The sequence below is a fragment of the Lutra lutra genome, chromosome 5 (assembly GCF_902655055.1).
Source record: "Lutra lutra chromosome 5, mLutLut1.2, whole genome shotgun sequence".
In the NCBI taxonomy this organism is placed as follows: Eukaryota; Metazoa; Chordata; class Mammalia; order Carnivora; family Mustelidae; genus Lutra; species Lutra lutra.
In genome coordinates, this window is record NC_062282.1 from 135,328,399 (window position 1) to 135,350,581 (window position 22,183).

General features: G+C 42.7%; 2 protein-coding genes across 4 annotated transcripts in view; one reads left to right on the forward strand and one right to left on the reverse strand.

Annotated features, from left to right (window-relative positions):
• EPB41L4A (erythrocyte membrane protein band 4.1 like 4A) overlaps nt 1-9,335 on the reverse strand; it is a 258,448-nt gene extending 249,113 nt beyond the window's left edge. For 2 of the 3 annotated variants that reach the window (XM_047729879.1, XM_047729878.1), the window contains exons 1-2: nt 9,090-9,335; nt 8,271-8,694 (exon numbers count right to left, since the gene is read on the reverse strand). In XM_047729879.1, coding sequence (XP_047585835.1) covers nt 8,271-8,369 — 99 coding nt within the window. In that variant the 5' untranslated portion in view covers nt 8,370-8,694; nt 9,090-9,335. The remainder of the gene's footprint in view (nt 1-8,270; nt 8,695-9,089) is intronic. The other variant, XM_047729877.1, reaches the window with a different exon arrangement.
• Nucleotides 9,328-22,183, forward strand: part of LOC125101212 (translation initiation factor IF-2-like) — a 170,650-nt gene continuing 157,794 nt past the window's right edge. The window contains exons 1-2 of the mRNA XM_047731807.1: nt 9,328-9,517; nt 9,569-9,967. Of these exons, the coding sequence (XP_047587763.1) occupies nt 9,328-9,517; nt 9,569-9,771 (393 nt within the window). The 3' untranslated portion in view covers nt 9,772-9,967. The remainder of the gene's footprint in view (nt 9,518-9,568; nt 9,968-22,183) is intronic.

The following is a 22,183-nucleotide window of genomic DNA, read 5'->3' on the forward strand; positions in this document are numbered from 1 at the left end:
GGCTCAATCTCAGGACCCTGGGATCACGACCTGAGCTGAAGGCAGGTGCCTAATCGACTGAGCCACCCAGGTGCCCCAGTTGTCAACTGATTTTTTATAATGGTGCTGAGACAATTCAATAAAAAATAGGCATGGAGCTAAGGGTTTCACATGCAGTACCTCAGAATAAGATGGAGAGCCTCACCTTAATTTTACAGATGAGGAAGCAGACTCTAAGAGGGTGAGTGACTGGCCACCCACACCTCTGAGACAGCCAGCATCACTTTGAGCAGGAGTGGAAGGGAAGATATCGCAAACCAGAATTCAGAACGAAATTTATTAGGAAATAATAGATCATACATAACTATCATTTATGGGGCAATTTTTGATCCTATGTGCTTAAAATTTGTCCTCAAATTCTTACAGTCATCCTGCAGCAGCCATCATGCCCCCCACTCCAGCTTACAGATGAGGAAACGGAGCCTAGTTCCAGGAAAGAGTCACTTGGTCACAGGGGAGAACAGAGTTTGAACACGGGGCAGGAGTGGGGAGAAGGGAGGCTGAAGGTGACCACACAGCACCCAGGTTAGAATGCTGGTTCAGGTGTGACACATAAGGGCCAGGACTAAGTTGGGAACAGTGAGAATGGTGGAGAAAAAACAATTTGTTGAGTGACAATTAAGGTGACAAAGGCTCTAAGATTGCCTCTGAGACTCGGCTCAGAATGAAGACCAAGGTGAGACCTGAATGGTTTAAAAATTCCAAGGGTCTTTGTGGGCTAGCTCCGGATCCTGACCGTCACTTGCGTCACTGTACGGAAAAGCGGCATTCTGAGCAAGGTACTTTCTACACAACTTCTGGGACACCATCCCCACAAAGTTGGGAACCCCCGGCATTATTAATTATGCTTTCTCATGTGCTCAGATGGGTCATTTCTAAGCCACCTGTTGCTACATTTTGTTCTCTGGTCAGTCTCGGTCAGCTAATTCCGCCCCCCACCTGCTCTTTTGGTTATGGTCCCCGGGGGGCCGGCACTCAGCACTTCTTGCTTTTCCTTGCCTGCCCACAGCTCTCTTATCCTGACCTCCTCCTGGTATGTCAATATCCTTGAAAACAAAGTTCTCACACATTTGGAAACCACTATCAGGCCCTTTCACGTCTTCAGTGATTATTTGGAAAACCTCTGGGGGAGCCATCTCAGCCTTTGGGGAATCTCCTAGCAAAGGGTTTAGTTACAGAGTAACATGCAAATAAGCAGCACTAGGGAACAGTGACCGGTCCACTTAAAAAAACAGGAACTACATACATGGCTCAGAGGACACAGGAATGCAATTCACATTTTTTAGAATGGTATCTTAGACTCACCAAAGTCTAGTTACAGGCGCTGTGAGTCACAAACCAAAATTCGCTGGTTCCCGAGCTTAGCACACCTAGGCTATACCTAAACGAGTAATGACGGATGCTTGGTTAATTTTCATGTAAGAAACTTAGAAACAAATCTTTTGAGGCAGAAGAACATGGTGATCACTCTTCACATCCCAAAGCAGGCTTGATGAGGAGCATTACGTATGAGCAAAACTTGCGGCTAAAACATTGGAGACAAAGCTCAGCCAAAAGCAGCCAATCTCAGGGAAGCTGGAGGGGCATGGTAAATCTAGTCACTGGCCTGTGGAAAAATACCCCGTGCATAGGAATGAAAAACTTATCATGTGTCATAAAAAAAAATTATATTTACTGACACTGTCTCTGCCATTAAGCCTTAGAGCAATGTCAGATGAGGTTGATGCAGCTTCAAGAGTAAAATGGGGGGAGGGGTACAGCAAGATTAAAAAGTACACAGATGGTCCCTGGTGGTGTAAACCCACCGTGTGAAATCAATTGGCCATCCTCTCTGATGGTTTATAGGAGACCGGGAAGAAAAAGAAACTCCTGGGTGAGGATCTATTATCCATTCTAGAAACATGTCCTTCTTGCAAAAGACTCTCAAGTTGTAAGGGGAAAGTTATACTTTTTAAAAATAAAGACAGACAGAAAAGACTTAATCCTGACCTCTAGGATACAAAAAGGGTGTGCTTCGTGTGTTCTGGAATAGGAGCTCATCAGCTCTTGGGCACGCTGTGTGCACTCTGCCCACAGCGCTGTCTCATTTTCTACCCATTATCAATATAAGAATTAGAGTATCTTGGCAACAGACTTTTCACAGCAAGGTTTACTTTATTCTAGGATCTTTTCTAGTAGAAATAAAATGGCAAAAGGACCTCATTATCCATAAGATTTTCAATGTGGCCTGTTCCAGCTGTAACACGCCTTCTGTTCCTCTATTCAAATGATAGTTAATAAGCATCTTCTGTGTGAGGCATACCACACTAGCTGCTGGGGGACCACAGGTAGGAGCTCGCAGACTGCTGGAAGAAACAGACGTGTCCAGAAATGATGCTTGCAATGCAACAAGGGAAGTGCCAGAACAGGGTGTGTGGGAAGTCCTGGCTAGCACTTCACTCTGCCTGGTCAGCCTGGGTTGAAGGCTTCCTGGCAAAGAGCACACTTGATTCAAGTCTTAGAGGATGAGTTCAGATGAGTGTGTACTTTGGGAAAGGTAAGAGGGTACACCACTTGGCGAGAATCAATGCATAAACACACAAGAGTCTGGTACGTTTGGGAAACTGAGCATTTCAGTGTGCCCACGGAGCAAGTCATCTGGGTAGGGCCTCCGAACTGCTATAGGTCTAGAGCAAGCAGGCTGCTAACATGAACAATGAAGTTTGGAATTTGTGCCTATTGCCCATCAGGAGACAGGTAGCAAAACAGTTGTCATGACTGGGCAGAAGGTGCTATTGGCAACTCCTGGGTAGATGTAGGAATATGGTCATCCCCCCGTGGATGGGACAACCTCCCAAAGAAGAACTGCCCAGCCCAACTCTGAGATACAATGGGACACAAACCATCAAAGAGTTTTGCATTTTCTTTCTAAGCATCTTAATAAAAATAACCACTATCCATGTGGCTAATTGAAAGAAAAGTCTAGACTTTCATCTCTATAGTTTATATTTAACTTTATCACCACCTGCAATGGTCAGAATATTGTGCCCTTAAAATTCATATGTTGGAACCCTAGCCCCAAGGCAGTATAGGAGTTGGGGCCTTTGAGATTACTGGTCTTATAAAAGAAGGCCAAAAAAGCTATTACTATAGATAGCCCCTTCTGCGATGGGACGATACAAGTTTTTCACCCAGAAAAGGGCCCTCACCTAACTATGCTGGCACCCTGATCTCAGATTTCCAGCTTCTAGAACTATGGGAAATAAATTTCTCTTGTTTATAAGCCACCCAGTCTGTGATACAGATTGTAGCAGCCCAAATGGACTAAGACAATATCCATGGTCAAAAGAAAAAAAAAAAAAAAAAGCTCTGTATAATTTTTTTTTTCCAGTAAGCTCTATCTCCAACATGGGACTTGAACTCATGACACCAAGATCAAGAGTCATATGCTCCTCTGACTGAGCCAGCCAGTGCTTCCTCAAAGCTCTGCACTAGTTGAAGTTTAGTTCAAAGTCAGTTGAAGCTTAACATTACAGAATTCAAGAACAATGATATTAACAGGGCTAATCCAGGGGCACCTGGATGGCTCAGTGGGTTAAGCCTCTGCCTTTGGCTCAGGTCATGATCCCAGGGTCCTGGGACTGAGACCCATATTGGGCTCTGCTCAACAGGGAGCCTGCTTCCCCTCTCTCTCTGCCTGCCTCTCTGCCTACTTGTGATCTCTGTCAAATGAATAAAAATCTTAAAAAAAAAAAAGTACAGTCCACCAAAAACCAATGAAATTATAAGCACTTGGTGAAGGACAGCCATTACGGAGCCAACAATGTTCCTCCCTTAAATTACTTTTAAATCACTTTCAAACCATGGATGATAAATGGTATTTTTAATCTTTTTTTTTTTTTCGAGGAAAAAAAAGTTACAAAATTGAGGGGACTTTACAGTTTGAGGATCTTGATAAGGCTGTATTGTAGAACTGAAATTTGCTAAGAGAGTAGAACTCACGTATTCTCAACAACAACAGAAAGTAATTATGTGAGATGATGGATGTGTTCATTACCTGAATGGTGGAATAGTGGGAATCCTTCTGCAACTTATGTTCTATCAAATCATGCGGTACAATTCAATCTAATTCCATTTAATTATACCTTTATAAAGCTGAAAAAATACTTTGAATCATTTTAAAAACAAAAAGATATCTGAAAGAGCATTTATGTAGTAGTCCATCTTCAACAGCCACAATCATACAGATATCCTATTTGAATTTCTGAAACGAGCGGGAGTGTTGGTGAGGGAGGCTTCTATTCCAGTCATGTCTAATTTACCAAACAATCAAGACCCACACCCAACCTCACATTGACAGAAATGTTGGTGTATGATTACTTACTTCAACCTATGTTTATCAAGTCCCTGACTCTATACCTTATGAGGTGGATATTAGAAGACATAGGTATCCACATATATATTTAATACAATTTATGAAGCACTGGTGCTTTTCACTGTGTTCCAATCTTCTTAGATGTTTTCTTCACTGATCCAAATGGACTGGAAATGACAATCCTTGGTAAGTGAGATGCAAATAATTTAAATCCCCACCTTGTAACTGCTTTTCTAGGTTATTAGGAAGTTTCTGATCAAAACATCAAAACTGACAATATTTCCTCAGAAACTTCAGGATGATTAGGAAGAAACTTCACTTAGAAGGTAATGAGTAAATTGCACACTTCAACTGTGTGTACTGTGTATGTCAAATAACGCCTTTTTAAAAAGTTAATGGAATTTCCATCTTGCTGTCATATTGGTTTCATTAATTGAGTCAAATACAAGGGAAAAATGAGCACCTCAGTGTTTATTACATCAGTGCTCACAGCACAAAAACCTCACTGAAATGAAATTATTAATCTAGTTCACATTTGCAGCAGGAATTCTGAGGACTAAATTTATAATCAAACCTTGCAATTTTTTTTCCCCTGGAAAATCTTTTGCTAATCGTTTGACAATGTATTCAAGTAGTTTGAGCCACAATCAAATTTTGTTTTCTCAGAGAACAAAAAGTAAGATCTTTACCTCCCCCAGCACAAAGAACTACAAAGGACATAACAAAAGTTTCCCTGAACAAACATTACTCAAAAATCCAGAAGACCAACCACAGCAGAAATTCTTACTTAAACAAACAATAGAGATAGCAGCATAGAACAAACAACTAAAAACTATGGTGGGGGGTCAACACACAACCAATAGCTTTTGGTTTATATAAACTTGGGTTCTTAAGTCTTGGATAAGGCTCAAATTATAAACTGCATGCGAAAAGACTTCCCACTTGTCAAGGTGAGGTTACCTCTAAGGCAAGTTAAGAAGCAAATTTCTATATAACATTAGTATGAATACAAATACATTGTGTTTTATTTTTTAAACAGAAAATTATTTTCCATTTAAATGCTATTCATCTTGACATAGATGATGTCTAACTATTGTCTCCAGGCTTAAATGCTTTCCATGGGAGCAAACACATCAATTTTTTTTCTAGTTGAGAAAGACTTTTAGGAAGTTGCAGAAAATCACTTCATGACTAACTTCAATTTGTAATTTGGTGCTTAAACAAATCTAAAAAGTGTTTTTCAAAAGGGCACACAGAAAAAAAATTTTTACCAACTTTCTCTCACATTTCTTCTACTTAAATTCACTACAATTAATTTTTTCAGCTCACAATGCATTATTATAACAATAATACAAGCAAATTCTTAAGTAAATACTTAGGAATCACTAAAATCCTATCAGTAAAATCCATGCTTCCACGAAGGGACGAAATAAGTGAATAATTTTAATGCAAAATTAACTATCTTCATTTCATTTGAGATAGAATGTGGAAAGGGTCATCTCAAAATGTTAGGAAATACTTTTGAAAAATAAGGAAGATTCTTCTATTTTAATTTCAGAAGTAAAATGGGCTAATTGATGTCATATGCTTAACTTTTATTTTATTTTCATTAATTATGAAAATAAAAGTTACCAAGTGTACTATCCTGGGGAAAACACCATAATAGTAGCTATTGACTATTTCATTTGTATTTTAGTTGACTATTTCATTTACAAACTAAAGTAGGAGTTAAAATGCCAAATATGTACAGAATAATAATATACACATATCTATTCAATGTTTGAATAGCATCTACATGTGAGACGCTATTCGTGCATTATTCCATTTATAAATACACACATGTCTTTAATTTAGTACATACCACAAGTAGATAGGTGCTTAACACATGCATTTAATGGTAGCCTGGTAGTTACAGATAATGTGGTTAACTTCAGCAGACAACATCTGTGTTACACATATGGCCATCAAAATAATTGTGGCATGCTTTTGTGACACTGAAAGAGGCCAAGCCTGTTGCGAAATGATTACTTCCAACAAAAGCCTGCTTAAATTATTGTTTAGTTAAATGGCATATACTCCAAATAACAGCATTATAAAGTTGCTATTGCCTTTGAATCACTCACCAATTTCCAACATTCATTTGTAAAACAAGATAAGCACCATCAGGTTATAAAAAGTAATTATGGATCAGGATTTTCTTATTCATGTTCCTTTGACAAAATTATTCCATTTGATCCCAAGCCTTGGCTGCTCCCCTGACAGAATAATGTACATGCTCCACAGCTGACAGGGGTATGGCTTTCATGATTAAATAGGAAGCTCACACTCCAGATGACTCCAGACTGTGCACTTTAGAAAGATTTGTTGTTTTAGTATCAGATCATCCATTATCTTTTTCTAATTGTTTCTTTCCCCAAGCCAAAGAGAATCTCTGTGTTATCAAAAATTTATGTTTTGTGATTTTTGCCTATTTGCACAGTACACACTACATCCTCTTGGAAAGTACCCCCCCCCTCCGGTTTCATGGGGGGGGAGGGAGGGAGTGGAACATAAAGAAAAGCTGGAAATATAAAGTATGAAAATATGAAACACCCTTTTCCAGGAGTCCTTTATTGGCCTTGAGGGGAAACACCAAATGAGAATCTGATTGACGTTTGCTTTTTATAATTCCTGGGAGACAATGTTCAAAACAATTTCCAGGGAAGAAAAGGTTAACTTTATCTTGGGGCTTTAACTGATCACTTTTGCCCCCATCTCCTGCTTAAGAATGACACCTGTGAAATTAGAATTCTGTGCACCAGAAATGGTGACCTCAAAGCTAAAGCTTTTGGCCAGTAACAGTTACTTTAGTGTACATAAAGCTGTGTAAAAACTGATTCACACAAGGAAATGCCGAGGGCCTGCGCCATTGGGATTAACTTCTGACATACAAGACTAGAAGACTACACTGGCAGCTCTAAGGGGATGGAGAGTGGGGGGCAATAATGGGGAGGAGGAGCGGTAGCCCTTCACTGGACTCAGCTGCGAAGGTTATTTAAATTGCTCCGGCCATTTAAATATGCAGAAAAAGAAAACAAAACGCTCGGAATTCGGATCACCTTTGGGTAGTTAACGTTGTAGCAAGAGCAAAACAAGCGCGCAGGCGCGTCCGGCAGGTTGTCAACCATAAACATAAGAACTCATCAAAATTAAGGAAGTGGATCTCTGCAATTTCCCACAGCCTGGGTTCTCCAGGCTAATAGCAGTAATTGCATTTTAATGGCCTACAAACGGGCGCAAAGTTGTGTACCGAGGCGCTTTGAGAGATGTTTACTTAAACGTGGGGATAAAACCAGTTCGCTTGTAGACTGGAAATTATTTTCCGTCCAAACGTAGCATTACCCAACTACAAACCCAGGCACAGTCACCCGGTAAACGTGTTCCAGCGAGTGAACTATATGTTCACTGCCCCATGACCCTAAGAGAAAAAAACCCTTCGACAAAGCCAAGGGAAATCGTGCCTTCAACACTGTAGGCAGCCGGTACATTCGGTTCTGCGCCTCTTTGGAGCTGCGGGGGCCTTAGATGCTCTGGGAGGAAACCGGTGCTGGGAAGAGTTTTGGTCTCCGTTGCAGGACTGTGGGTTGCAACTGAAGAGTGGATGGCGGACTACCCTCTGAGACATCAAACTTACTTCCCTTTATGAAGGGACTCCAAGTCAATCCCCCCGGACCCGTCCACCCTGTACCTGAGCGCAGGGCAGCTGTGGCTCCTTCCCAGCGCGCGGAGAGCAGGCACCGGCCGAGACCCTGACAGCCCTCAGACAAAGCCACGGACCCCCGAGCCTGCCCGGCTGCCGACCCCCCACCCCTGGGACACGCCCCCGGCCCGCGCCTACCTTGATGCCCTGCTGCTGGGTGGTGAGGGTTAACTTGGATTCATTCAGAAGCAAAACTTCGCAGTAAAATTCTTCCGGAACAGCGCAGAAGCAGCCCATGTCGGCTGTGGCCGTCTCCAGTCAGGAGAGAAAGCTGCGACCAAGGCGCCGAGCCGCCCCCTCCCCTCAGACGCGAGGCATTAATTTATTGTCCGCGCGGCGGCCGGGGCGAGAGGGCCGGTTCCCGGCGGAGTCCCGGGCCACGCGGACGAGGCGCCCGGCGCCGGCTGGAGGTAAGAAAGGCGGAGAAGCCGGGGGAGTCAGCGCCCGGGAGCCGCCGGGGAAGCGCCGGCGGAACTGAGCGCGGAGGGCGGCGGCGCGTCCCCGCGCATTCTGCGGCTCGGGCTCCTCCGAAGGCGGGGGCGCCGCGGCCCCTCCCGCAGTCCTGGGGACGACAAAAGTCGCCTGGCAATGGGGGCAAGAAACAGGAAAAGGGAGGGACGCGAGCTCGAGGCCCTCCCCAGACGAGAAAAACCCTGGGAGCTGTGCAGTCCCCTTCGCCTCAGCCCGCCTGGAGCACAGCCGCGACACTCGGCCTCCCTTCCCTGCGGAGTCCCTGGAGGGCTTGCAATTCCAGCCCCGACCCCACCCCGCAGCCACCGGTCCCGTCCGCCGGTTGGGAATCCTAGGTCGTTCCTTTGTGTCAGGGGTACCCACGACGCCCCAGTCCCAGTGCAGGGCCAGTGGCGAGGGCCGTCACTCAGTCAGCTACATCCGCCACCCCATCCCGTGGGCACCCAGCCGCCCGAAGAGTGTCGGAAAGGGCCGCGAGCTCCTTACCGAGACTGGCGAGCGCAAGTCAGCTCTCGGCGGGGCACGGCTCCCGTCTGGGAACCCTGGAACTCATCATGAGGGACTGTGTGTAGCCAAGTTCAAGCCCGCTCTCCGAGAACGCCTTGCGGTGGCGGCGGAGTGCTGCTCCTCCGGGAGATTCTGAGAAGTGGGGAGTCGGAGGGCTTGCGGGCGCGCCGGCGGGCGGAGAAGCGGGAGCCCAAGCTGGGAACGCGCCGGCGGGCGGATGGGGGTGTGCCCTGGACGCGCAGGCCGCGGCGGCTCCCGGGAAAGTTCTCCAGGCGGCGCGAGGGGTGGCGCCCCGGGCGGGAGCAGCCCAGGTGCTGCTGGGCTGGGCCCCGGCGTCAGCAGAGAGCCCTGGAGCGGAGCGGGGGCCCAGAGGCCGGGAAGGGGCGCCCCTTCCGGGCGGGGTCCCGGCTAAGGGCGGAAGGCGAAGCGGAGGTGATCGAACCGCGAGGTGCGGGCAGGTCCGCACGGGAACCCGCGCGCCGCACCCTGGCCGCCCCGCTGTCGGGAGCGCTGGCCCTGCTGGCCGTGTGGGTTTCCTAGGGAGACTGGAGGGTGGCTCAAGGAAGACCCGGCGCAGTTCTGCTCGGACCCTGGCGTTCGGCGCTCCCAGTCCCACGCCCTCCGCGCGACGGGCAGTGTCCAGGACTGGCGGGCACAATAGCTCTGAGGCTGCAGTGACCCCTGGTGGGTCCTCCTGTCCGTGCACGAGCAGCAGAGGCAGAGCGCCGGATGAGGCCAGAGCCCCGCTGGCCTTCGGAGCAGGTGCAGTCTGTGTTCTCCAGCTGGGAACCAGCAGCCAGTCAATACAAGTAGAAGTCAGAACTGACGAGGGGGGAGAACGTGGGGCAGGGTTGACGGTAAGCCTCCCAGAAAACTTCTCCACTTCATATTGTGTATTAGAAAGGGCAAGAGCTTTGGCATATCATTGTTTTGAGTTCCCTCTTCTGTAAGGTATACCTCTATACCTATAAGGTAAGTAGTCAAAACTCACAAAATTTGCTTAAAATCTTAAATATTTCAAGGAAAAAATACTGGCAGCCGCAGCACAGTAGATGGAAATGAACAATTTGCAACTTCGGACGGAGTTTCCTTCCATAGTCATTTGCCACGAAGGACCTTCTAAAACACTGCCTTGTGTCTAAGATAACTCCTGTTATCTCCGGCCCATCTAAACATGAATTAGCACAATCCCCAAATTGCAATAGACATAAACCCTCATGTTTAGTATGAACTTTACCTAAAGCGAAGAACCAAACGCCATTGTATCTTGTAAGGTTGCTGTGAAATTGAAACCGGTTTTTGAATTCCTAATCAAATTCTGTGTCCAACTTTGGGTTGTGTTGTCAGTGTTTTGCCTGACATGAGCTGGCACATTTTTCTGGATTTTAACTTCTTTACTTCTGGAGGCTTTTCTGTAACTGAATGTTCCCGACATAAATTACCAAATGTGATTGAAAAGCTTCATAACAGGTTTTCATTCTTTACCACAATATCCAATAGGGTCACCTGTGCTTGCAAAAACAAAAGGTAAAATCCAGGTATAACCATTTGCTTCCCAGTTTTGAGTTTCACTGACACTTGTTTTATGTCCTTTGACTTTGTTTTGTTTTGTTTTTGTTTTACCTCCAATGGTAGTGAAAAGGCTGGGGGTCTGGGGTGAAGGTAAGGTTCTGTTCCAGGCCCCTCACAAAGGAGAGTACAAAGCCATGAATTCCCATACATATGAGAGCCCTTTCTGAGTGAAGCACTTTCTTTTCCGTTTCTTTGTCAGAGATTGGAGAAAAGAAAAAAAAAAAGTCTTTTTAACACAGAATTGGAGCTTCCTGGAGATAATAGGAAGATTCCACAGGTTGTTAGTTTTTTTTTCTTTAAACAGGCTTTTTGAACTTTAATTGGCATACAGTAAGCTGTATATAGTTTGATAAGTTTGAAGTAGGTGTGCATGAAACCATAACTACAATCAAACTAGTAAATGTATTCATCACCCCCCTAAAATTTCCTCCTGTACCTTTGTAATCTTTCCTTCTCTTTCCTCACCACACCTCACTCCCAGGCAACTACAGCTCTGCTTTCTGTCTCTATAGATTATCTGCATTTCCTAGATTTTAATAGAAATGGCATAATAATGATGACTTTTTTTTCTTGTCTGGTCTGTTTCACTCAGCATAACTTAGATGTGTCTGTGTTGTTGTATATACCAACAGTCCATTCACTTGTATTGCTCATTAGTATTCCTTAATGTGTGTGTACCACAACTCACTTATCCATTCATTTGTGTGGTTTCCAGTTTTGTACTGTTACCAATAATCTAGATATTACAAATCCCGCTATGAGGATCATGCCAGTCAGCTCAGACCGCCATAACAAAATGCCACAGACTGGGTGGCTTACACAACAGTCACTTTTCTCATAGTTCTGAAAGCTGGCAGTCCAAGATCAGCATGCCAGCCTGGTTGGTTTCTGGTAAAACCTTTCTTCCTGGCTTACAGATGCCTGCCATCCCCCCCACGTGCTTGCATAACCACCTTCTTGTTGGAAGGAGTAGGAATTAGCACAACCCTACACAGTCTCTTATAAGGGCACTAACCCTATGGTACCAAGGCCCCACCCATATGATCTCTTCTACCCTTCTTACCTCCTGATAGGCTCTATCTCCAAATACAGTCACACTGAGGGTCAGAGCTTCACCATAAGAATTTGGAGGGATGCAGTGCAGACCATAGCAAGGATCCATGTCTTTGTATGGAAATGTGCTTGTATTTATTTTGAGATTAAAAAAAAGAATAATTGATTGGATCATAAGATAGACAAATGGCAAAATGAGCACTGGAAAAGATGTTCAGCATCATTAGTCATTAGAGAAATGCAAATTAAAACCACCGTAAGACACCACTACAGGCCTGATAGGATGGCTACCATACCACCATACCAAATGTCACCAAGGATGTGGAACAGTTTGAATTCTCCTGTGCTGCTGGTATGGACATGAAGTGGTACTCTAGATGACACTTCGACGGTTTTCTTAAAAACTGCACGTATACTATCCACAGCATTTTGGAGGAAGATTTTCTCTGCCTGTCCAGAGAAAGAAATTAACAAGATACTGTTCAAACACATTTTTCCCCAGGAAAATAGTATTGTTTTCAACATGTGCATAACATAATACAGTCTATTTAAAGCCTTGTGCCAAAGACTTTGATCTCTTTTCAGAGATTTTTAGAAAAATACTTCCTTTGGTCAAGATGACATTTTGTCATGATAGGCCTATGTAGATGAGTCAAATGACAAACAAGTTCACAGCAGATATATTATGGAAATATGTAGACCATCTGTGAAGGACTGCCCGAAAACCCAACCTAGAAGAAGCAATTTCAGTTTACATAGAGCAGGTCCCCCACCGCTTGCCAAACCATGCACTTCAAAATACCCGACAGAATTCTTAAAGCACCACATTCTTTTTAGGATGGTATCTTTAAATAATCCATGTCTTTCATCATCATCTTTTTATAATTTTACATTTTCCAAACTTCGGGAAGTTGAGTGTAATTTGAGAAAAAAAACAAACAAACTTAAAAACATTGATGGTAAATAATTTAATGATTTAACTACCCAGAGACCGTGCAGGAGAATCACCAGGAAGACTGGTTAAAACAGAGTGCTGGCCCCCTCCCCCAGAGTTTCAGATTCAGTACATGTGGAGTGGACCCTGAAATTTTTCATTTTAACAGATTCCCAGGTGATGCTCATGCTGCCAGTTTGAGAACCACTGTTTTAGAGCTTATTCTTCCAAAAAATAATAAATGTTGGTCCTGATCACCTATAAATAATTTTTTCAAAGGGAGTTGGCTCATTCTTTACCCCCCTATTTTTCTCATCCATCGAAATCATGCCTATCAAGGAAAAGAGTCTTGAAGACCCTGCCAAGGAGGTTACATCAGAAAGAGTCGTTTTTAAGGAAGATAAATATCCGTTTTAGTTTCAGCATACTGCTGCCAATTCTATTCAAACACCTTATTCATTTTCGTTCTAATATAGTATGTGCTTAGGCACATCCAGTTTTTAAGACCATCCTGCCTTCTGACTCACTTCATATATATGTCATTAACCTGCTATTCTCTTCTACTGAAGCCTTAGATCCCATTTACTGAAATGCCTCAAGGGTGTTACCCACATTTCAAGGGAAGACCTCTCCTGAGACAACAATCTAAGCTGTTTCTTCGCCTTTGTGATCTCCATATAAACGTTCTTTAGGGTTTACCGAAAATCCTTATTTTGCAGTTTTAGTCCTTGTTGGTGATGCATTGATATGGTTTGTATTTAGTTTAAATGGTTTGGAACTTTCCCTTTGAAATACCCTAGTTCCCCCTTCACTGTTCATATGTATACTATCAAAAAAAAGGAGGGGGGAGCAGGAGACCTGGTTGATAAGTCTAGTTCCTTTAGGGACTTTTTTTTTTTAAGTTTTTTTTAAACAAGTGATTAAATTTGCCTATTGGACTGAGAGATTCCAAGGACGAGCAAGAGTGGGTGAAAGGGGTTTTTTGATATATTGTTGGTGGAGTTATGAATTGATTCAGGCTCTCTGGAATGCAATCTGTCATAAATACAGAAATTTAAATATGCATACACTTTGAACCAGAAGTTCAACATCTAGGAATTTATCTTCATCAAATAACAGACATAGTTGGGACGCGTGGGTGGCTCAGTTGGTTAAGCAGCTGCCTTCGGCTCAGGTCATGATCCCAGCGTCCTGGGATCGAGTCCCACATCGGGCTCCTTGCTTGGCGGGGAGCCTGCTTCCCCCTCTGCCTCTGCCTGCCATTCTGTCTGCCTGTGCTCGCTCGCTCTCCTCTCTCTCTGACAAATAAATAAAAAATCTTAAAAAAAAAATAAAATAACAGACATAGATATATGAACAAAGATACTTACTACAGCGTGTTTATAATATTAAAGCTCTTTCAACAATCCACATGCTCAGTAATGGGGAGTTGTTATATTAATTCTAGCACATGCATGTCATAGTATTCCCAGCAGCAGGATCCTGGGTGGCTCAGTGGGTTAAAGCCTCTGCCTTCAGCTCAGGTCATGATCCCAGGGTTCTGGGATCGAAATCCGCATCGGGCTCTCTGCTCAGTGGGGAGCCTGCTTCCTCGTCTCTCTCTGCCTGCCTCTCCGCCTCCTTGTGATCTCTGTCTGCCAAATAAGTAAATAAATAAATTTAAAAAAAATAAAAAAATAAAAATGAACTACTTTCCTAGGTTCTAACTGCAACTCTAATGACTATTTTACCCAGTTCACGTATTGTGTTCATACCCTGAATAAAGCATATCAACTTAATGTTGCTGATATCAATTTACTAACCCACCTATAGAAATTTAAGGATGGGATGGGGAAATTAGCTTTTAGTTATCCTGCAATTATTGTGGTTGTATGTCAAACTAGCCATGTGACCTTAAAGAAGTCCCTTCATCTGTGCCTTGGAATGTTCTTCTACAAAGTAAGGGACGTGTATTCTGGTGCTTCTAGATCTTCATGCCAGCATGCTGCTTTCCCATTCCTTTCTTCTGGAAATAACACATTGCTCTTCCTATAAGAGTGGCATTACAGGGAAAGAACAAATCACTGTAACATCTGGCAAAAAAAAAAAAAGTCTGAAGAAGTTGAGCTCTGAGCTCAATGTCTAGCCTTCTGATTCTAAAATTAAGAAGTTGCCAAGAAAAACTGAAAACAGTCCTTCACTCCAGGGAGGGAACACGGATGGTGGTTGGTTGGACAGGAACGGAATAGAGACTTAACATTCTCTTCTATTCCTTTCTGTACATTTAAAATTTTGAATCCTATTATTCAGACATGTATTATCTCGTCATTACATAAATACTCTTGAATCATTTTAATTTTTTTTTAAGATTTTATTGATTTATTTGAGAGAATGAGAGCAAGAGAAAGAGACCACGAAAAGTAGAGGGAGAAGCAGACTCCCTGATGAGCAGGGAGGTCAGACAACTCTTGACATGGGGCTCAAATCCCAGGACCTTGGGACCATACCTGATGCTTAACCAACTGAGCCACCCAGGTGCCCCTAAAATAATTTTTAAATAGAGTATAGTTTTTTCTTTTAATGGTCATTCATAGAATAAGGACTAGATTTATCTATGTAAAAATATCAACAGTGATTATCTTTTTGTAGAATTGTGAATGAATTTTGTCTTCTCTGGTTTTATTTTTTATAGATTTTCTTCCATGACTATTACTTCTCTTGCTAGATAAATCTTTTTAATTTTAAGCATTAATCACCTAAAATAAAAAATGTACAATAAAGAACAAAAAGGTGGGGGGGCACCTGGGTGGCTCAGTCGTTAAGCATCTGCCTTTGACCCAGGTCATGATCCCAAGGTCCTGGGATCGAGCCCCACATCGGGCTCCCTGCTCGGAGGGAAGCCTGCTTCTCCCTCTCCCACTCCCCATGCTTGTGTTTCCTCTTTTGCTGTCTCTCTGTCACATAAATAAAATCTTTTTAAAAAAGAAAGAAAGAAAAGAAACAAAAGGGGGCCAAATTAGCACATAAAACAAAGGGGGAAGCCACAGAATCTCTATTAGCAACCATGTCACCTGACACAGGTGCTGAGCTGACGGCCCATGAATCACCCCTCTTTAGCCCCCGCACCCTCATGTCTTCTCTCAGTGTGAGCTGTTTCCTCAGATTAAAGCCCTCCTCTTCCTAAAACCCTCCTCTCTCAACACCTTCACCTGCTCCTCCACTCTCATTTCATAGATCCATTTGCTGCTCAGGTATCCCCTTTGCTCTTCTTTCTCCAGGAAGCTCCCCTGACTCCCAGGTCTGGTTTGGTTCCCCATCTGATCTGCATGATTACCACCCCCTTGCCAGGCTGTTGTTCCTGAAATCAGGACCGTATTTGACTTCATCACTTTTGTTTCCCCAGCACCTGTTACGGTGCTTGATAGACTCTCAATGAGTATGTGCAGACTGAATGAGGTTACTTATACTAGCTTCTCTTCTTGCATGCTACAGGCACATTTCCTTTGAGCACTCTCACCTGAACTCCATCTTGATTTTCTTCTAGAAAACTCTTACTTTCCCAGCTATCCATCTTAACCAAAAGCAACTTTTGTTGATGTGGTAATAAAGAGTTGGAGTAATTAAAGAAAAGAAAAAGAAAAAAAAAAGAGGGTTGGGGGCACGTGGGTGGCTCAGTGGGTTAAGCCAACTCTTGGTTTCAGCTCAGGTCGTGAGCTCAGAGTCATGGAATCGAGCCCGGCAACAGGCTCCATGCCCAGCAAGGAGTTTGCTTGAGGATTCTCTCTCGCTCCGTCTTCCTTCTGTCCCTCCCCCTGCTCACATGCTCTCTCTCTCTCAAATAAATACATCTTTAAAAAACAAGAAAACAAGAGTTGCAGCCATTGCTCTATATTGAAATATGCACTTTAACCTTGAGGGTTCGCATTGCTCTGTACGTTACTGGGTTCTGTGGTTGACCCTTGGATCTCAGAAGTTTTATGAGATATTTCCTTATTTTCTGTATAAATTAACTTGAGTGTGCAATTAGGGCAATAGTAAATGCCTTAGACCTTTGTGCAAACGTATAGACCAGAGTTTACACTTAAGTTGCATTGAATAAATACTGAATGATATTAGAGCTTGCACTTGAGCTGATAACCAAGACAATACTGATAAGAGTTGCAGTAACCTGTTCCTTTAAAGGAATTCACTTTGAGTTGCCCAAAATGAGGAACAATCTCTAATAAATCATTTAATCTGTGTTTAGAACATGCTTTACTGAAATTATGTAGTTGTCCACGACATCATGAAACAGCAGCAAGTCATACAATTACATAGGATCTCTAGCATATGAAATCTGGAAGGAACTTTTATTTTTTAAAGATTTTATTTATTTATTTGACAGAGAGAGACACAGCAAGAGAGGGAGCACAAGCAGGGGGAGTGGGAGAGGGAGAAGCGGGCTTCCCGCTGAGCTGGGAGCCCGATGTAGGGCTCTACCCCAGGACCCTGGGATCATGACCTGGGTCAAAGGCAGATGCTTAACGACTGAGCCTGGAAGGAACTTCCAGGAACTTCCCAGGAACTTCCAAGGAACTTCCCCTGGAAGGAACCTTAATGATCACCTAATCCCACCGCCTAATTATTTTACAGATGAAGGGATCAAGACACAAAGAAATGAAGTGCCTAGCACTTGGCAGAGTTGAGTTTGACCACAAAACTCCTACCCATAAGTCTTAACTAATTTATTTTTTCAGTTTTTAACTTGTCACTACTTGTAATATATCCCCAGCCAGTACTCTAAGAAAGTATGAAATTAATTTAAACTTTGTTGTGTATACATATAATGTATATATCACCAGTGTATATCTGAGTATGCTTAGTCCAGTTTCTACATAAGATAAAGTAATATTAAAGAGATTTATATCCAATTTTAATTAAATTACTGTATTTCATTGAATCTCAGATGCCACCAGTTACATTTGTAACTTATTTTACTGCTAAGAAAGAAAAACTGCCAATTAATTGAAGATACTATCAATTACAGGAGGTATCCCAATTTCAGAAATATTAACATGTGGGAAAATGTCATCTTGAAAATTGAAGATGTATGGTACTTATTAGGACCATGTTTATACTACTCTTTTCTGCTAAACTAATCTTTTTTTTTAAAGACTAATTTATTTATTTATTTATTTAGGAGAGAGAGAGAGCGCACAGTGGGGAGGACAGAGGGAGAGAGAAACTTAAGCAGGCTCCATGCTGAATGTAGAGCCCAACACAGGGCTTGATCTCACGACCTGGATCAAAACCTGACCCAAAGCCAAGAGTGGGATGTTCAACTGACTGTGCCACCCAGGTGCCCCTGAAATAATCTATTTAACATTGTTAATGTCTCTGTATTTATACCATGTTCATTGGTAAATATAAGTGATGGGCACAGGTACAAATATTTTCATGTAACAGATGCAGATAAGAATGCATGTATATAAATTTTTTTTTATAAATCAAATGATATCAGAATGCTTTTGAAAACCCAACTTAAACCAGCCTTTAAAATAGAGTTTATTGCCCCACTGACTACAAATTTCAAACAGCATCCAGGAACTGACTCTGTTTCTCTCTGTCCTCTCACCTCTACCACCTCCATGTATTGGTCTTGAACTCAGCCCAGCTTCTCTTGAAACAATCAGATCCTGGAGGAGTTCCGGGACTCACATCTGGTGTCCACACCACACAGAGCAAAGGGAGCCAACCTTCCTAACTCTCTTAGCTGGAGGCCCAAGGTTCACTCTGACTGACCAGCTTGTCATAAGCAGTTCAGTGGACTCATTAGGAGCATACATTCCAGAGCCAAACTGCCCGAGTTCAGACTCCAACCCACCTCAGTATTTACCAGCTCTGTGCCCCAGAGTAGCAAAAATAAGGGGTTATAAGAGTGCCTTACCTCATGTGGTTGTTGTAAAGATTCAATGGACTAATGCAGTGCTTAGAACAGTGCCTGTCCCTTGCTAAACACTATGAAAATGTTGTTGATGATGATGATAATGATGATGTCGTCCACCCCTGAAGCAATGGCAGTGGCTAAAGGGAGATTGTGCTGAATGGCTTATTCAAGGTCAAAAGGTACCTCCTGAGTGATAGACAGAATTTGCTTCAGTGGAATCACATGGGTCCCTAAATAGGGGCTCTAAGAAGGAATAACTAAGCAGTTGAAGCTTAAGAACAAGTAGAAATAACCAACAAATGGCCATGACACAAGGCATCACTCAAATACACAGGGTTGTTTGACAAATCATGTTCTAAAATGAAGACCATGTGTTCAAGGTAAATAATCATTCTATGCTTTACATTTTTGACAAATATGTATTTCTATTTCCCAAGATTCCATGTTATATAAATCATGCATTTTTAAAATGCTACCTACATATTTCCATTCATTTTATTACGCAACCAGTACTCATTGACAATCCACCATGTATCAAGCTTAGCAGTGAACAAACTAGATATGGTTTCTGATCCCGTGGACTTTGAAGTCTTATAGAATGATAGTTCTCAACAATTACTCATCTTCCTTTAGCTAGATCACTATTATATAAAATAGAAGTACAAGAGTGCCTGGGTGGTGCAGTGAGTTAAGCGTCTGACTCTTGGTTTCAGCTCAGGTCATGATCTCAGGGTCTCGAGATCAAGCCCGCATCAGGGTCTGTGCTCGGCAGAGAGTCTGCTTAAGAGTCTCTCTCTCCCCTTCCCTTTGCCTCTCCCCGCCCTTAAAAAATATAGAAGTACAAATAGGAGCTTAGAAAAGCAACATGTGAGTTTTTGATTGAGTAGTTTATTTTCTAACTACAGTATTATAATTATGAACTCATTTTGCGTGTCTGTCTTCTCTATTAGACTCCAAGCTGCCTGAAGGCAGAGGCAACACCCTATTCAGTTTTTTATCTATAACCCCTAAGATACTGCCTGGCACATCCTACATATTTACATCTTTTAAAATAATTAATTTGGTCCACGCTCCAAAGCAGTAGTGTGCATGGCTGGAGTGGATAAGAGGAAGGAAGAGGAGACCCTGAGTATTTATCCAAAAAATACTGCTGATTTTGCAATTTATGATAACTTGAGGTTAAAGTTTTCCTTCCCATTATCTATATGCTAAAGCAAAATATGGCATATAACCTACCACCAAAACTAAACCCCAATTTTTAGCTGGGCGTTTTCTCCAAATTTCCTTGCAAGTAGGTATGGACATGTGGCTCAGACCTGGCCAATGAGATGTACATGTTAAGTATTAAATGGTACCTAATGAGAGTCTTTTAAGTCTTCCTGGAAGTCTTTAAAAAGAAGGAAGGAGACATGCAGCATCTCCGTCCTCCCTTGTAGTAGCTGGAATTGGAAAGGGATGACAAGTGCAAATAGCCATGTAAAGATGATGGTAGGGGAGCGAGAAGGGGCCCACATCCCGCAAGCATGAAGCCAGCGCACCAGCCTTGGGCCGCCTATCTCTGGGCTTCTTTATGAGAAACGTCCACCTGTTCAAGTCCCTGTTGTTTGTTTTGGGGAGGTTGTTCGTTGTTTGTTTGTTGTTTGTGACCAAATGTAATCCCAGTTGGAATCCACACACATCTATTTAACTGTGTAAGATAGCAAGAAACCAAAGAACCTACATCATCTTTTTTAAGGACCACTTGCTGCTGTGCTATATGCCACTCTTTGAAGTAAGTCTTGTCTATTATTGAATGAAAATATCTAACTTCTCTCATTCTGTGGATCCCTGAAATTAGTAAGTTTCACTTCTTTGAAAATCTGTAACTGAATTTCTTAATTCAGAAAGAACAAAAAGGAAATAGGGATTTCTTCACCTTCGAAAGTCCCCGTGATCACCTGTAACAAAAGCCTGTCCTGTCTTTGCCTCTCCTTGGACCCCTCTGGGCCTGGGAAGCAGAAAGCCAACGTGGAGTAAAGGGATTCCACAGAATGACTTGTTTTCAGAAGTCATCCTATTTAACTTTTTAAAATCCACAGCCCATGGGGGCGCCTGGGTGGCTCAGTGGGTTAAGCCGCTGCCTTCGGCTCAGGTCATGATCCCAGGTCCTGGGTTCGAGCCCCACATCGGGCTTTCTGCTCAGCAGGGAGCCTGCTTCCTCCTCTCTCTCTGCCTGCCTCTCTGCCTACTTGTGATTTCTCTCTGTCAAATAAATAAATAAAATCTTTAAAAAAAAAAATAAAAAAAATAAAATCCACAGCCCTTTTCTCCAGGCCTCGTTATGTAATTAACCTCACTTGATTTTCTAAACCCTATGACAAAGACAGGACCAGTATTATCATCCACCGGGTGTGGAGTAAACCCAGGCTCACAGAGGTGATGGGACTTCCTGAGCAAGCGGTATTGCAGGGGGAGGGAGTCTGTTCCATGAAGACATGCTGCAATTGTACACACACTCCTTTCTTGAGTAAAAGTCAACATAACCAAAGATATACTTCTCCTCCTCAGTCTGATTTAACAAAGGCTCCCATGGGGCCCTCCGAAGTTGAGTGATCAATATCCATCCTATTTTTCCTCTTTTGGATTTTAGATTTTGCAAGCTGCCTTCGGTGGAAGGATTGGTGCCTGTTTGTTGGGGGTGGGGGGGGGATGAATGCACAAGCAGACGAGCCCAGTTGATATTTCAGTCTCTCCCCAGGCTATGCTCCTGAATGACGGAGGCCCCTGCTTGCGAGGCTGGCAGATCCCCTGACTGATCGAACCTGCCAGCACACTTCAGCTGACACCCCGGCAAACATATGGTGTCAGGGTCAATATTTACCTTCATTATACATGAGTGACACTTCATTTATTTTATATTTATTTATTTATTTATTTATTTATTTATTTCTTCAGCAGACAATTAGGCTTCATGGAGCAAAATCCCTTTGTTTTCCACAGGGGTTACTGAATACCAGAGCCATGGAAAACAGCTTTCAGACAAGACCATCCAATGTTTAGTGTGCAATGTTCACATGCTGGTTACTTGTTTTATGAGAGGAAAAGGGAATACATACACACATGTATACTCACAAATATATATCGGGAATATATTATTATATAATATAGTCATATTTGATATATATTTGAGAATATATTAATATAATCTGTGGGTTATTTGGGAAACATTATATATTCTTTTTTTTAAAGGTTTTTATTTATTTTAGAGAGAGAAAGACAGCAGGAACGGGAGGGACAGGGAGAGGGAGACAGAACCTCGAGCAGATTCTGTGCTGAACATGGAGTCCAGTGTGGGGCTGGATCCCAGGACCCTGAGATCATGACATGAGCCAAAACCAAGAGTGGGACACTTAACCAACTCAGCCACCCAGGCACCCCTATAGTATTCCTTTTACTTAGGCATACACTACATCAGTATGTTTGTGTTTCTAGTAACTTTGCAAGGCTTTTGCCAACACAAATGATTATTCAGGAAAATTATTTAAAAAAATAATCTATTGAAGTTAAAAATGAAAAATTTAGGTTTTTCTTGAGTTTTTAGTTCACTTACAACTCTTCTTATTCTGTTCA